At 36.6% G+C, this 17190-nt stretch overlaps 1 protein-coding gene across 1 annotated transcript in view; it reads left to right on the top strand.

Annotated features, from left to right (window-relative positions):
• Positions 1–15480, top strand: part of TMPRSS15 (transmembrane serine protease 15) — a 50834-nt gene extending 35354 nt beyond the window's left edge. The window contains exons 21-28 of the mRNA XM_033086539.1: positions 1436–1568; positions 5385–5480; positions 8460–8509; positions 8948–9122; positions 10661–10842; positions 11061–11156; positions 12062–12201; positions 13814–15480. Coding sequence (XP_032942430.1) covers positions 1436–1568; positions 5385–5480; positions 8460–8509; positions 8948–9122; positions 10661–10842; positions 11061–11156; positions 12062–12201; positions 13814–13969 — 1028 coding nt within the window. The 3' untranslated portion in view covers positions 13970–15480. The remainder of the gene's footprint in view (positions 1–1435; positions 1569–5384; positions 5481–8459; positions 8510–8947; positions 9123–10660; positions 10843–11060; positions 11157–12061; positions 12202–13813) is intronic.
• Positions 15481–17190: the final 1710 nt, after the last annotated feature.

Here is a 17190-nt window from a genome sequence, read left to right as displayed (position 1 = left end):
ATAGATTAAAAATCACTTCAGTGTCTTCTTAAGCAAAGAAAACTTGATTTTTTTCAGCCATTGCTGAAGAAGATCTGAACAAGGTAACCATCATCTTGTGATTAACACCATGAACATTTTCCCAAAGATTAATTTTGCCATTCATTGTCTATTACTTCATAACAAATTACCTCACATGAAAAGCCTGGGAGATTTGTTTCCAAAAACCCATTTAATCCAAATTTTGGCTAAATCAATCTGTGTCTTAAAACAAAAGGAAAATTCAATTAAAAACTCTCACAATGAATAGTCTTTCCAGTGTCCAAGAGCCTTGCTCATTTTCTTGAAACCAATTTCAATGTCTTACCAGAATTTCAACTAGAAAAACTGTCTTTTCAAATCCCCCAACTTGTGAAATTTACAGGGACTGCAAAGAAATGCCAGAATTCTAAACTATATGATATCTGAATTAAGCAGTTGTTGGATCATCTATTACCTTATTATTCCTTACCAATAATGTATTGGAGAGGAATATGGTTCTGATGAAGAGAAAGGAAAAGGAGTTATAGTTCAAGTTCCTCAAGAAAAGAGGTGCCAGAAGTAATCTGAAGACATCTTGCAATGCATACAATCACAAGATGCTTAAGAAGCTCAAATATTTAATTGAATTTAATCTGCGATTTACCATTAATTAATCACTGTATATCACCTCTTTCATTCATGCACCCAGATGTCACAGAGACATTTCTAAAAATCTAAATTTTTTCTTTTACTCTTGTGGGTACTCTTTGTGAAAGCATTTTGAGTGGAAAAAAGGTTTCTGTTGGTCTTGTAGCATAAGACTTTTTACCAATATGTTAATGAGTTCCTGAATTTTTGTTCTGAATATTTTCTTTTTGGAAAAATTTTTATAGAAGGACTGATTTTCAGCAAGCTTTTACTGCTAGCGTGAATGTTTTAACTAAAACTGCGATGAAAACAGTGAAAACTCAGCAACTGGAATGGGAATTTTTTATTTACTTATTTATTTTAATTTTTTTTTTTTTGATCAACACTCATTTTACCATTATTTCCAGTCAAGTGTTACTGACTATCATGGAGCTAAAACTTCACTCATTATTTGGGAATTGTAAAATGCTGACCAAGAAAAAAGTGCATTGTTTAGAGTTCATGAATAATGTACTGTTTATTGTCTATTTCTGAGATATTTGCAAAACACAAGGCATGAAATTCTCCCATGGCAGAAATATAGGAGATAACAATAGCATTTCCTTCCTGTGGGAACACAAAATCCTGGAAACCCTGGGTTCATCACCTCCATAATGCATTTTAACTCTTTTTGTTTTCTTCATTGGCAATGCTAAATGTCTTCATATTACACTTCTGTTTTCTTGGGGTCAGGGAGGAAAGTGGTTTGCCTCCTATCTGAAATGCTTCTGCCCTTTTTGTTCTCCAGTGAGATTACTGAATGGCTCTCTGAGCACGGAAGGGCTGGTGCAGGCCAGGATTGGGAAGTCGTGGCATCTGGCATGTGCAGACGATTGGAGTGAAGAGATTTCAGACAGTGTTTGCCAGCTGTTGGGGTTGGGGTGAGTGATAAATATTCATCGTCCTTTGTAACTTGTTTGCAGATTTGTTGAGTGTATATTGGCATGTTCCTTCTCGTTTTCCTGGTGTACTCTCCAAAAAAATGGCAAATGGATCTGTCTCTGTCAAGTGGAGTGCTTGGTGTGCCAACAAATTTGAACGTGTGGCAAATCCTGTCTTGATGACAATCAGTACAGGATTGATGACTCTGAACATGGCAGGCTGGGCATGAGGATACATTTTGGAGAACACTGGTAGAGTGTTGTGGATGCATCACTTTTCTATCACTTTATGTCATCATTTACATCTTCACTTTCATAAGGAGGGCTCAAGAGCAAAGCTGGGGCCAACAGCAGCCTTGCCTGCTCTGCTTTTGACGTGCTGCTGCTCCTTCCAAGTAGAGATGATCACTTGGATGTTCTGCCACTGGGCTCCCAATACATTTCATACCCATCATTAGATCTGAGCTGCTGGGAGAGGAAATGGACTTTCCCTCAAGGTAGACTTAGAGCAGGGATGGAGTAGGAAAGGATATGACAGAAAAATAGTTTTGGCTTTAGTCACTGTTCGGAAGAATTTTCAGGGGAAACATGGGGATTGTTGAGTGCAGGGTGTTACATTTTTCAATCTGTGGTAAAATTTATGGCCTAAATTTTGGCCTTGCTCATATCACGTGCTACTCCACTGCCATCCTCCGAATAATAATTAGCTTTCCTGCAATGCTGAGGTTTTTAGGGAATGTCACTCACCCAACTAATAATCAAACTAAATTCTAAGCTTGTAATTCATTATTTTGGTCTCTGACCAAAAAACCCACTGCTGATAAATTAATTGCAGCAAGCACAGAGTTAGAATTACTTAGAAAAATATCCAAGTGCTATTTCAAAAATGCTTCTAATTGGATGAATGTCTGCTGGTTTCTTGGGTTTTTCACTTTTTTTCTTTTGGTACATACTGAGTTTACATAAGTATCAGGTAGCCACATGCACAAATCCTGACTCTAATTTATGTTTGCATTCATGTAAGAACATACAAACTATGTTTAATTGTGCTTATGGTCAAATACCTGGTTCTTTAGAGTGGCCAGTGGGCTTCTTCCTCTGATTCTTTCTGTCCCTGCCCTGCCTCCTTTCCCTTCTGAACAGAAGTAATTTTTGTGGTCTACTGATTTAATTGACATATTTGATAGGTTTCAACAAATTTTGCCTTCCATGGTATTCTACCTTTTAAAAATTACTTATTGCTTTTGTCCCTATAACATTCTACAGCAATATCTTTCAGGTTGTCTCTATAAAATACTCAAGTTCACTTGCTAAAAGAGTTCCTATTAAGTTTCCTAGTTATTTCTTATTAATTTAATTTCTTGGTTTATTGCATATTCCCATTGTCAAGAAAAAATATTTTCAAGTCTAACTTGTATCACATTTTTGTAACCTGGGTGCTACTGCAGTTACAGCACAGGACAAAATTCTCATATGTGTGAGTCTGTATGTATGTATTGATATATTAATAGGTGTATATATATATATATGTAATTCCTGTGAGTGTCACACTATTCTGCTTTCCTTGAATCCCCCTGTAACAGCATATTTATCAATAAGTGTCACCATATTTGTTACTAAATGGATGTTTACAATAACAGGTCTTCAGCAAACTGTAGCTCATTCTCCTACACTGAATTACAACCTAGAATCGTGCTTTATTAGAAAGAGAGGCTAAAGTTCATCTAGGACAATTTAGTTTTGCTAAAGTCCATCTAGGACAATTTAGTTTTATTATTAATTGCTTATACATTTGCTAGTCTCACTTGCTGTTTAATTTATCAAAAGGACTGAACCGATAGGAGTCTTGTATAACATCCTGATTATTTATGTACCTGGGCTGAAAAGTGCAAAGTTCCTCACAGGTTCTAATAAATCTCATGTGTGAATCCTTTTGCTTCCATTTTTCAAATATGTGACTCTTGCATTTGTGATTTGTACCAAACAAGAAGCCAGTTTGGGGACAGGTTTCTTGTGTATCTACAAAATACACTTTAGGCAAATAATTTACAAATCTTCCTAATGAGTCTGAGCTGCAAGATGAACAAATTGACGCTCTGGAGAAACCTGGAAGTGATCTTTTACTCAGCTTGCACTTGTAGCTGTGTGCATCTGACAGCACTGCTAAAATCTGTTGTCAGCTTCTTATTTCCTGGAACCAAGAAAAGCACACACTTAATGGGGCAGATGCAAAAAAATCCCGTTTCTCAGGGACCAGAACCAGCTGTGTCTTTGCTGAATTGTACCCAGGAATGAAGGTAGACCTGTCATTTTTGTCACACCTAAAAGTCCAACAAGAGTGAGAGCTTACTCTGAAACCCTTCATTCTATTCTTTTTCATGAACTTTCAACATTTTTCTGAAGGAAATGAGTTCCTGGGAATACTTTGCTGCTCTCAGCAAAGTTCTTCATCATAGAATTTGACTCTGCCTACCTGGCCTGACACTTTACTGCTCTCTCAGATTGTCTAAAAGGCACTTCCAGGGTGAGAAATGCAGCAGTAGTGTCTTTTCCAGCAGGTGGATCGTACAACTCTCCTGGTGGCACAGCAGGGTTGCTGAACACCTTTTTACTTCATACACAGCAGATTTGCAGGCAGATTCCAGACTTTATCCTTCCCAGGAGAGTGAGATTTACTGCATTTGAAGATAAGACACAGTGCAGGTGCTCTCTGTGTATTAAACCTGCAGGTGCTCCCTGTGTATTACACAATGGGTTCTGTTCTTGCTCCTGAGATGTGTGAGGCCAAAGGGCAGATGGGGGGCTGTCAGCCTCCCAAAAATTTATGCAGTCTAACCACAGCTATCTTTTTTCCTCATGCTTCCTCAAGGGAAAGCACATAATGTTCCATAGATACGTGTTCCAAACAGGTCACAGGAAGTATCACAAAGTACATGATGCAGAATGGACTATGAGGTAAATCTTGGTATGGGTTCTAAATGTCAAAAATATTTATCTCACCAATAACACATAGAATTCTTAGTTCAAAAAGCCACTGTTACAAAAAAATACCCCCAAAAGACAACAAAAAACCCCCAAAAAACAAACCAAAACAAAAACCAAAAAAACCCCACAAACAGAACAAAACAGTACAAAAAAAAGCAAAACAAAAAAAAAAAAATCCCAAGTTCATCGAAGAATAGACTAAATGATGACTATGATGACAAGACCCTTAACTGTTCAGTGGTTCTGTGACTCTAAGAATACACCCTGCTCCTGCTCAATAGCAAACATGACACTATTGACTTATTCCACACCCACTCTGATTTCCACAGATCTGAGATGAAAATAAAATTTTATTTTACTCCATTATACAAAATATAATTTCATTTCTTTCCCAGACATTTCAGTATAAGTGTAACTGCACCCACTGCACTCCTCACAAACCAAGAGTGTGATGCCCCAAGGTTCAGCTATTACTGCCTTGTATAAATTCTAGCTCCATACAATTAAGAACTCTGAATGAAGAACTCATTGTGGCACAGAAAAGCCTAAATTCATATTTGCTGTTGCCAAAAGAATTAATAAATATCTCTTTCAATATATTGCAGCATTAGAAATCTTAGAATAAGATGTAAGACTGGAAGTAAGTGACTCACATTTTAATCCAAATGAGTTTCAAGCCTCAAAAATCCCCTGCTAAAGGGTCATTATTTGAGGAGGAGAAAAAAAAATTAAAAACTGTTGTTTATTCTATCAGCATGCTCATTTCCCAAATACTTCTCCACTGGTGGAAGAGGGTGTATATCTAAAAATATGCATGTGTTTTTTGTCCAGGGATGCAAATACATCATCACCTGTATTATTCACAGGAGATGGCCCATTTGTCACCATCACCAAAGGAAGTAACCAGAGCCTAATTTTTACAGAAAGGTGAGTACAGTGAGGTTTCTTCTTCATACCAACGATGTCTTTAAGGATGGTGGTAATTATTTATGCAATAATTTATAGCTCAAATCCTAATTAACATATCTATCCATTTACTGTGAAAATGATATGCTCTTTTAGCAAAATATTTCTTAGCTAGAAATCTCTGAATTATAAGTACATAATATAGTATAGTTAAGTCTACCTATATATAATACAGAAGAATTAAGATGGAGTGACATTCACCCATAGTTAGAAAGTAGTTGTCACAGTTGGTTTTCTGTGTAATCAGCAGAGAAAAAGAAACACAGCAAAATGTGATCCATCAAGGCATCTCTTGAAATATGATGAGTCACATTCTACAGTCCTTTGACTTTATTTATATATTGATATATTGACCTTGGACACACTAATTTAAACTATCCGCAGACAGGTATCTATATTTAAACAAACTATCCCCACTCAAAAAAATGACCATTTAAAAAATTGTCATTACTTCAATTACTGTTTTCTGCTTATGAGGGTTTACTGTATATTTTTTTTCTGGATTTCTACCAGAACACTGAGCCAGAAAATTATAGTCTAATTGCTAAAATACTGAAACCATGTTGACGACAGCAAAAGTCCATGTTCTTTTGGTTTTCCTTTATAAATATACCACATATAATAAAGCAAGGGACACTTCCTAATTTTCTATGGTCTATTATTTTGTCTACAAGAACAAAAAATTTAAATGTTGCATTTTATGTTCTAATTATACTCTGTTAACCCCAAACATTTATCATTCTCATGGGTAGTGAAAGTATCTAAAACTAATGGAATATCATTGGAGGCTATTTCTCTTTTTGTCTTGACTGAATGTCTAAACCAGCATTGCCACAACACATCTTGAAGAGAATTAATGATTTAAAGATGTCTTCTATTAATACCTATTAAACACTAAAAGTGAGTAAAGCAGGAGGAAATTGAATAAATATATTTATCTTAGTTGTATTTCTGTTGCGGAAGTAGGTGTCTTCTACCATGTTTCATCTGATAGGAATCCTTTTGCAGGGTGAAGATTCACACATGGGTTTTGTACATATAATGAATGCTAGAAAGATCACACAGATTTGATAATTTAAGCAACTGAATTCATTAACTGGTAATCTAATTAAAAAATGTATTTCTCACATTGTCTTTGGTTTTAATTCAAGTGCATCCACCATTGAAACAAAGGAGGGCACATATAATAGGGCTTGAAAGCTGTAGTGACAGAGACAGCAAGAGAATTCTCTGGTGCCCTTAGGTAATGTGATTTTTGGCAGGATAGCTATGTACAAGCCCCAAATCCTGCCTCTCAGATCTATGTGAGCAGATTCCACAGGGACCAATTGTTTTTGCCAGTTCTAAGTGAAGATCAAGCTCACAGATATCCTAACTACTCCAGATTTCTGCCTGGCATGCTGCTGACAGCTGACACTCAGGGAGGCACAGAGGAGGGTGCTCAGCACATGCCTCTGGTCCCTTTTGGGCTGACCAAGAGGCAGCTGAGAATTGGGCTGAAGTGCAGGCAAGGAAATGCTTCTCCTGCTGGGAGAGAGCTCCACAAAGAAGAAAAAACAGAGGCAAATGAAGTAATTTCTACTAAAGCATCCAGTAGGTACTTGTGGTGGGACAGGCAACTGTCTTTACACTGAAAATGTAAAATTATAGGGGTAAATCTGACATTTTCGTTGTTTGGGTAGCTTATGCATCTACCTCTGAGTAAGTGTAGGATCAGATCAAAGACCAAATACACAGCACCACTGACCCCCTTTGGAAGCTTATAAAGGCATTGTGGAAAAGGGTATTTAGTTGCTATGAAGTTTATGCAGAAGATTGTATTGGTTTCCTGTGGGTTTATGCATTTGTGACTGTCCTTGATGTTTGTCTGGTTACAGATTTGAATACAAGTCACAGAAATAGGTTTGCACTTTTTAAATTACAGCTTTAAAAGTAGGTACCTACCTTGAAATGGAAAATGGCAATGTGGGACTATTCAGGGCCAGAAGAATATCTCATTTGCACCACACTGTAGTGAAGGTTTAACTGGGGAGGTGGTGGGTGGTTACAGTTCCCACTTTATTTCTTGTACCACTGTGCTGTTGGGAAATTATTGGGTCACATCTCACTCACAGCAGGTATCAAATTTTAGAGCAAACAGTGAAGGATATATCATTCCCTATCATGTTTAAAGTATCCTTTACCTATTCTATTTAAAAATAGAATGTGGAAATTTTCACTGGAAACAAATTGCTGGCAGAGCTTGGTTTTCTATCTTTTTCTCATTCATATTTCTTTGTGCATCAGATTTGAATTGCTAGCACATACACTGTCCCAAGTGTCTCAGATTCATTACAGACTATGAACATAATATTAAAACCTTTGGGTATCAGAAATGCTTGAGCAGTTTTGATCTGTGGTCTTGTGCTCTTCAGATTCTGGCTTTATATCTCTGCTAAATAATTTCTAACCTAGCATATGCAGCTATGTATTTTACAGTAGCATTATTTTCTTAGTAAAATGATACAGGGATATAAAACTAGCATCTTAAATTCTTTGACCACACTGATCTCTAGTGGTAAGGTATTGCAAGCATCTCAAAAGGTAGGAAAAAGTACCACAGGCAGCTGTAACTTTATTGCAAATCTGTCACGGACAGATGAACCATTTCCCTAACATACAAGAGTCTACTTTTATTTCCATAATATAAATCAATGTAATTCCCATTGAAGAGGAATATGTGCATTTAAAGTTGTATAACATGTAATGTTGTTTATTTATAATTAAAATATAATTTAAACATGTAGCATTAGTTATTATACTTAAGAGGTTGACACTGCTAAGCTAATGTACTTTTACATATATGATTGTATAAATTTCTGTGTGTGTGTATGCATATATATGACAGTCAGAGTTATCTGGTGTGCAGATACTTGTGATTTAATTGCACTTTCATTCTAGAGAACACTGTTTGGACAACCTGGTGGTTCATCTGCAATGTAACATTCAATGTAAGTACACAGAATACAGGAATATTTCAGAGAGAAATCAAATTGTTCAGACTATAAAGCCAAATGTTTATAACTTGAATGGAAAGGTTAGGGAATGGATTACAAATGCTATACTCACAATGATATAAACACAGGGAAATTTAGTCTTCACTCGATTTCAGTGTTAAGTGTACACTAGAGATGGATCTGTAGTGAAAACATCTATAAAATAAATGTATAAAAATTCCTGAAGGTCTGAGGAAAGAAAACATCTAAATCCAAGACAGTTGCATCTTCATTTCGGCTATAAAAATCCGAACATTTTTCCACAGTATTTTTGAACAGCGGTTCAGATTCTACCAAGCCTTTTTTTTCACAAGAAAATTGACTAGCCTAAAAAAATATGTTACATCTCTTTAATTTTTTCATTTTGCTTTATTCCATTTTGCTTTATTTTAGCTTGTGGAAAACACCTGGTAACTCAGAATAATGGAACAAAAATTGTAGGTGGAAGTGATGCCAGAAGAGAGGCTTGGCCTTGGATAGTTTCACTCCATTTTAATTTACAACCCGTGTGTGGAGCTTCCCTCGTCAGTGATGAGTGGCTGGTGACAGCAGCACACTGTGTCTATGGGTAATGTCCTTTTATGTGCAAGTTCACTAAAGAGGCATCAGATTATGAACAGATTGTGACACTGATATGAAAAATTAACAACTCCTGATTTAATGACCGTGTTTTGAATCACTCATAAGCTCAGCTGAAGTTCCTTTACTTCCTGGTAAATCCTCAGCCCTTACTCTAATGCAGAGAATTGTGGAAACCAAGCAGCATTTCCTGAACAATAAGGAATTGCACTTTAAGTGCATGGTATTAATACTGAGCATTGGTATTTAATTCATAATTATTATGGGCCTCCATAAATTAGGTGAATCCCTAATGGCGGTATAAAAGGTGACATCATATCCCATAAATTAAACCCAGTGTTCCTCCTGGAAATTACCATGGATTGGTCAAGATTTACTGTGCATCACTGGAACAAATCTTGATTTATGTGCATTGATTAGGGAATATTGGATATCCTCTCTATGGTGCTATTTGTACCATTCAAAGAAGTGATGCATATTGAAATATTTTCTAGGTTTGCTTTCATAATATCTGCAATAAACACAAGTGTTGTCAAAGACATAAAAACTGGAATAGAAAAAAAAAATAAAAATTAGAGTAGAGCTTCCACTACGAATACCTAAATAGTAAGGCAGTGGAGACTGAGCCAAAATCCTATTGCTGCCTCATGGCATGACAGGAGTTACATTCCACACAAAGACACTAAAATGAAAAGGATTAAGCCCTCTTAGTTTCCACACAATAAATCCACTATTGTCTTACTATTTCCTTTTCACTTGAATCGCCTTTCTATTTTCAACTATATCTATTTTATCATCTTGCTTTTGCTAGAATTTTTTTTCACACCTTCTGAACATTTAACTTGAACACCCCTAGTTTAGAACAAAAGAACCTCTTGATGTCAAACCAAAAGACAAGCTGAAACCAATTTAGTCCAACAATCAGGCTGAAAATGTACTTAAGCCATAAAGTGATTGATTAAAAACCAGCAAATATTTAAGTTCTCTGATGCATACAGCCTCAAACCAGTACATGTAGATTTAAAAACAAAAATGCAGATTGTGCCAGATATTGTCTTAGCATATCCTTTTTGATTGAGATTAAAAACAAAGAGACCAGTTTTCTGAGTCTACAAGCTGCAGCATTTCCAACAGCATCTCAGACCTCTTATTCTTTAGACATTCCATTACAATTTTCTAACTGGGACCAATATTAATTGCCTGCTGGTCAGCCAGCAGTATTCTCCATAGTGTTTTAAAAGCCATGGCAATTTAGTTAATGTATTTTCATCCTCTGCACCACCACTGATTAATTAATTATAAATAATGCATTATAAGCACACCATAAAAAAATCAGCAACTCATATCTGCAGTGTGGATTTAAGACAGTGAAACTCTCATTCTAAACACATCTACTCTGTTCTATTTATTTGACAAAACGTGCTATGGATTAGCATGTGGCTAAATATCAACATTTTATCTGATAGATATTTTTCAAAACTTTCATTAATGATTCCTAATTGTGAATACTCTGCTTGCAACTTGCAGGACACACTTAAAGCCATCCCGCTGGCAAGCGGTTCTTGGCTTGTACGATCAGTCAGACGTGGCACAGCCTCCAGCAGCGGTTCGAGACATCGACAGAATAATTATAAATCCTCATTACATGAAGGAAACAAAAGACAGTGATATTGCTCTGATGCACCTGCAGCAGAAAGTGCAGTATACAGGTGAGGTTTTTATTTTCCCAAAAGATCAATTTATTCCCATTTATTCTATGATGCTAAACAGTGCTGAGCATGTGAGGGCGGTGGGGAGTCTGCTCAGTACTTACTGGATATCTTGGGCAAAAAGTGCGTTTGAATTAGCCAACATTTTCTGGTGTGACTTCATAAAAAACTGAATACAGGGAAGAGGTTGAAATTGTTTGCTTGTTTCTCATTCACAGATTACATACAACCTATCTGCCTACCAGAAAAACATCAGCAGTTTTTACCAGGAATTAACTGCTCCATTGCTGGCTGGGGAGATCTTAGCAGTGGAGGTGGGTCATTGGCTTGGAAAATTCTGACAGGCATGTAGCAGTGAGGGAAAGCTTGTTCCTGTTCCACTGGAGTTGCTAAGGACAAATAGTTTAGAGAGCTACTCCTCCATATGGAAATTTAGAACCTATCCCATTCCACTGTTCCTTCTCTGAAGCAAAATTATAGTTATATTTATTAGAAGAAAACATACATATATAAGTTCATTATGCTATGAAGAAAGCTTATTACATCCACTTAGAAGTTATGATGACTACTTTTCTTAACATGAAATATGTTCATCTTGGTTCCAGATATTGGGTGGGGGAAGAGGAGGTTAGTCTTTCTGACAATGTGCAAATGATTTATTTTCCTCAGAAGTCAAGGAAACTGACTGCAGTGTGAAATGTATGTTCTGTTTGTATGTCATGTGCTCCAGATTTGGAGTCTCTCTGAAACAGTGAACATGACATTTCACTTCCACAGTTGGATATATTGATTTCTATAATAAATTGCATTTAAAATTTTGGATAGGAATTACTAAAATATTTCTTTTAAAAAACTTTAAATTACCAAAGTTGCACGATAAATAGTGAGGAGACACCGGACAGCCCACGTTCCTAAGCCTTTAATCATTCCTTAGATCTCCCCACAGTGAGTTCATAGTCATTGATTTTAGTAATCTTGATTTAATTATAATCAAATTCATTCCCATTACACAAATGAAAGACAGGATTCAGTTAACAAGCCCTGTTTAATCAGTGACTGTGTTACAGGGGCATAAGCCTGAATAGTGCAGCAGTAAGGCAGGGATTCCTGCTGCTCATGAGCGTGCCAAGCATGCTGGAACAGGAACAAAACCATCAGTGTTCCCAGCAGGATGCACATATTTAATGCTGCAGGTAAATGTACTTTGTATTTTTATCAGGTACCCCTTCAAATGTATTGCAAGAAGCAGTGGTCCCTCTCCTTTCCAATGAAAAATGCCAGCAACAGATGTCAAAATATAATATTACTGAGAATATGGTCTGTGCAGGATATGACATGGGAGGAATAGATTCCTGCCAGGTAAGTAGAAGCAACTCATTTCCACTGCTGGCATAAACCTCATCTAGTTACTGAATAAAATAGATCCTCCACTCATGAAAACCAGAACACTCCCTGTCCATTAATGTAATTTCTACTCACAGCACTTTGCCTATTTAATAATTTATCAGGATGCAAGTTAAGAAAAAAATAGTTGTGTCATCTTGGCATAAACAACCATGGAGGGAGATAAATATGAGGACTAGAAATTTTCTGCACTAGGCTTTGAATAATTCCTGCTGAGTAATTCCATAAAGGAGAGAGGCACATGCTTAGGGAAATGCAGAGAACAGAAAAATAAATATCAAATACACTGAAGTCTCAGAAAACATTAAGGGAAAGAGAGAGAGCAAAGCTGCTTTTTCCCAGAATCTGTAGACTCTGGAGACCTTTCCTAAGTAGACACCACAGTATTTAAGAGAGGCTGCCTTTCTGCACTGATATGTGTTCCTGTGGGTTTAGTTTTTATCTATTCCAGCTCTCTTTACAACTTGCTGCTTCTCTTTGAGGATGTACTCAGAGGTGGTTGCCACATGATTTTTCTTCCAGCATGTTGGGGTCTGTAGCATGGAGACTGCATGGCTTTCCTACAGCCTGATGAGGAGCACCCTCACATAATTCCTATTGCCTTGCCCTCCCAACCTAAGCCCTAACTTTGCCCAGTTTAGCCTAGAACAAGGACTGTGTTCGAGCCTAACGTCCTTTCCCCCCATGGTTTTCCTCTTTGCCTTTTTCTGAACCTTGCACTGAACCAAACCAGTGCAGCACCAGAGGCTGACAGAGAGTACAAGTGACCAGCACTGTGATCAATGGCCAGTCAGCCATGAGCAAAGATGAGCAATCCTGATAGTGCATCCCCCCCTTTAGGCTGCTGTCACAGCCTTTAATGTCCTGGCATGCCCTAGAGTTATGGGCAGAAGTATTTTAATGGCTGAGTCCTTGCAGAATTCTCTGGTGAAGATCCATTCATAGGGCCTGGAGAAGACACAATTAATACTGATTCAACTAACTCAATAGACAGTGAAAAATAGTTGTTGTTTTCCTTCTCATCAAAACAAGATACCCATGGCTGACTCATCCCCACTCAAGCTAAATCAAATTCAGTCTCTATTACAATGCTACATCTGCTAAACTATTGAAAAGGAGGTGAGAGAAAAGGACACCTTCTCTTCTGGCAATCTTGTTATTTTGTTGTCTAAATTTGAAACTGCATAAAATTCTGAGGTGATTAGAAATAGAACTGTGTTTTGGCTGCATATATTCAGCTGAAAAAAATCCTGCACATTTACCCAGGCTTTGTGAGATATGAAGAGCTGAACATAAAAGGAGTAAGATAAAAAATCTCTTGAATTCCAGTCCTATATTGGAAGACTGATGCCAGCTTAAGCTCACATCATTAAAAACTAAAGAAAAAAGGAATGGATTTTCTTTCAATATTTTTTTTCACATGGAAATACTCGTATTGGTCTCACTTTCTGGTGCTCAGGGCATACAGAGTTAGAGCATCTGTGACTAAAGAACAAAATAAACAAACATCATAAGCAGTCTCTGCTTCAGAGTTGACACTGTTTAACTTCTGGATTTGTTATTGCAGGGGGATTCAGGTGGCCCTCTGACATCTGAAGATGGGGACAAGTGGTTTTTGGTTGGTGTAACATCATTTGGTGAAGGGTGTGCACGTCCCCAACGACCAGGCGTGTATGCTCGAGTCACCATGTTTGTGGACTGGATCAAAAACATCATCTATTAGCTTGGTATTTTTTAATTCCAGGAATGGAATTTAGATGTTGAAAGACATTGCATAACGATGAAAACTGGGATGCCATTCCAATCTCACAGAGAAACTGAATAAATACATAAATCTTGGTGAGGAAAACATTGGTAACTTCTGTTTGTTAGTAAGACCCATTTCCAAGTGAGCACGATATTTCAAGAGAGATGCTGTGATTTTGTTAATAAATAGTTGTATCATTTTACTTTTTGTTTTATACAGGATCTTAGGAAAACAGATTCTTTGAACATCAGTGCATTAACTGCACAGTGGAGGGCTTTACAAAGCATAGGCAGTAAAAAGAAGTTTGCAAACTGTAAATGCTGTAGCGGAAAAGAACCAAAATTGTTAATATCCAGTGAAATATCTGGCTTATGTTTTTACATGGTGTTTTTCAATGTGCAATTTTATATTAATGCAGAGTCAACTCTCCCCAGCAATCTCTCTGCACATCAAAATGAAGGTGTAAGTTCTCTCTTTAAACTGGGCTCATGGGAGCTCATCTGCCCTGCCTATTACAAAAGGCTCTGGAATGAGTTTATGGATTGTGCAGAAAGGCTGACCATGGATCATGCTGCTTTCTAATGAATAAACCGAATGTCAGCCAAAAGTTCTCTCTTGTGTAATGTGTTAGGAATTAATAGAGTTATAAACTGATTGAACAGAGCTTTTTAGTTTTCTTTCTAGGCAAGTGTTTGGCAATTATTCAAGCAATTATAGAGATGTGTGCTTGTGCACACCCAACTACAGACTCAAAATACAACAACTTCTTCATAAAAAGTGATGTTTTTAAAAACATTTGACAATAATGAGTACCAGCTCTCCCTCATGAATAATAGTGTTCCTATATTACATGCTTTTTCTGTACTGGTGGTTTTTAATATGTATTTTGTGCTTTGTAAAAAAAATAAAATAAATAAATAAAGCAGAGTAACTCATTACAGCATTCTAAAGAGGAAAGAATATGAAAACCAAAATAAAGGGTTTATCTTCTTGAGTTCTTTTATAAATAGGTTTCTATTAAAATATAATTATTTACATGTTCAAATGCCTTAAATTTCTTAATTTCTGTTTTCAGACCAGTGTAGGACTTTATTGTATTTATCATTCTACAGTACCAAACTACAAAATCCATTCTCACTTACTGTTTAAGTGTGTTTACACACATACAGAGAGGTGTACGATTGTTATAAGCTCCTGGATTGGGTTCTTGCAACCCTAAATGCAGGTATAAAATGCTTGCAAACAGAGGTTGGCAGTCACTGATTAAAAAAACAAACTGCTTTCAGGTCTTTTTAAGCATTAGAGAACAAGGTCCACCAAAATCTGTACTTTTATCAAGACATCTGAGATCACAAAGAACACAGATAAATTTAATTATGACAGAGAGAAGGTAAGAAGGTGTTTTAGACACAGCTTCTCATGTGAAAGACAGAGATTTTATCATTAAAATATTAAAGTTGCAAATATTGTCCTTCACAGTGAACCATTGTTTCTCCTATTGCTCTGAAAAGTAGAGCATTTTGCTATCAGTATAAATTGATTTGGATGAAGCAATTACATTAAAACTCTTAAAGTAAAATATGACCTGATTTTTGCATTATTTACCATACATCACTACTGGGCATTGTGTTTCAGTCTGTTAATGAAATACAAAAGCCAACTGAAAGCAGATCCAGCCACCAGAAAATGTGCTTCCCAGGAATACAGTAAGATACTTTTATTTGTGTGCATTTTCTTGCTTCCCAAAATGCAAAGCATAAATGTATTTTGAGATATACATCAGACTGAAAAAGTTCTATAATAAACCCTGGCATAAAAAGATATATATAATATAAACTGTTTTAATTTAAAAAGCCATTTTATTTCAACTCATTATGTCTAGACAAAACTAACAAAACCTTAGTCAATCACATTCTAGCCTTTGGTCAACATCCACGGCTTCAGCTGACTGAGAATTAACCTGTGGAGAAACCAGTCAATACCATGTTAAACACTGGGGCAGAACACATTATTTGCAATTGAGTCAGTTCCAAGATGCTTTGAAACAGAGGATGGATATGGAGATAAATATGGAAATATTTTGTCCCAATGGCCAATATTTCTTATTTTCTACATAAAATCTGAGCACACTACAACACAAGTACTGGATTCCAATTCCCCATCTGCCTTCACACAGAGTTTTAAGATACTTCCAAAAGCACTTCAGCACTAATTGCACAATTATTATTAATGGCACTGAACTTCCAAATATTTATTCTGTACTCAGAAAAACTGAGACACATTTATCTCTGAAGTGATGTGGTCAACATCAGCCAGCACAGCGCAGGCAACCCTTCAGTTCTGCTTTGCTCAGTCTCTCCCCAACATCCACCCAGTGGTAGATATGAATCTGTGTAAAAGCCAGCAAGGTTGAACTCAGTGTCTTGAACTCTTGCTGTAACAGCAGCAAAATCCCTTAACTTTTGCTCTGACATCAGATTGTCACCAACAAATCGACCAGAGTGCTGCTGCCACCACCCTGAACTGCTCCTAATGACTGGCACAACCATTCTTAAGGCACAGAAAGCTCTTAGGGAATCAAAGAGAATGGACATTAATGATGTTAATCATAACTCTAAAAGACAGCTTTGAATGCATCACAGTTACCTCTAAATCTATCCATCAATTAATATAATTAATGTGTTTCTAGATAATAGTCTGAGTAAAGTTGGAATCAATTTATGAGTGCCACTTCCAAGAAAAAGCCTTTGTCTTCTCCTTGTTCCAACATTATATTATTCCTAAGAAACTATTAGCTCTATTCAAATGACCTTTAATGTCTTTTTTATGTAGACTTACTGAAACAGTAATTTTAGTCTTAAACTCTTGCCCACTGTGATTTCTTTTCAATCAGAAAAATATTTCACTCAAGTAACAACTAATAGCTGCCTTTAAAGGATACTCCATTAATGAGGAATCACTTTCCAAGTTATATATGTTGACCTCAGGCCAATAAGAAAAAAGGTTACAGTCATTCCCTGGCAAAATTAATTCATTCCATGACAGCAAAGGACTTTGATGAATCCTTGAATTTTGCCACATCAGGTTGATTGTCACAACATGGTGGCTGTTTCTGTCAGCAACCACGTCAATATTTAATAAAATAATACCTGTTCCCAAAGTTCAGAAAATGTGTTAAGTGTGCAAATAAATACTAA

The sequence above is a fragment of the Catharus ustulatus genome, chromosome 2, assembly GCF_009819885.2.
Source record: "Catharus ustulatus isolate bCatUst1 chromosome 2, bCatUst1.pri.v2, whole genome shotgun sequence".
In the NCBI taxonomy this organism is placed as follows: Eukaryota; Metazoa; Chordata; class Aves; order Passeriformes; family Turdidae; genus Catharus; species Catharus ustulatus.
Note: the sequence above shows the minus strand (reverse complement) of the source record. Positions and strands in the feature narration are given on the sequence as shown.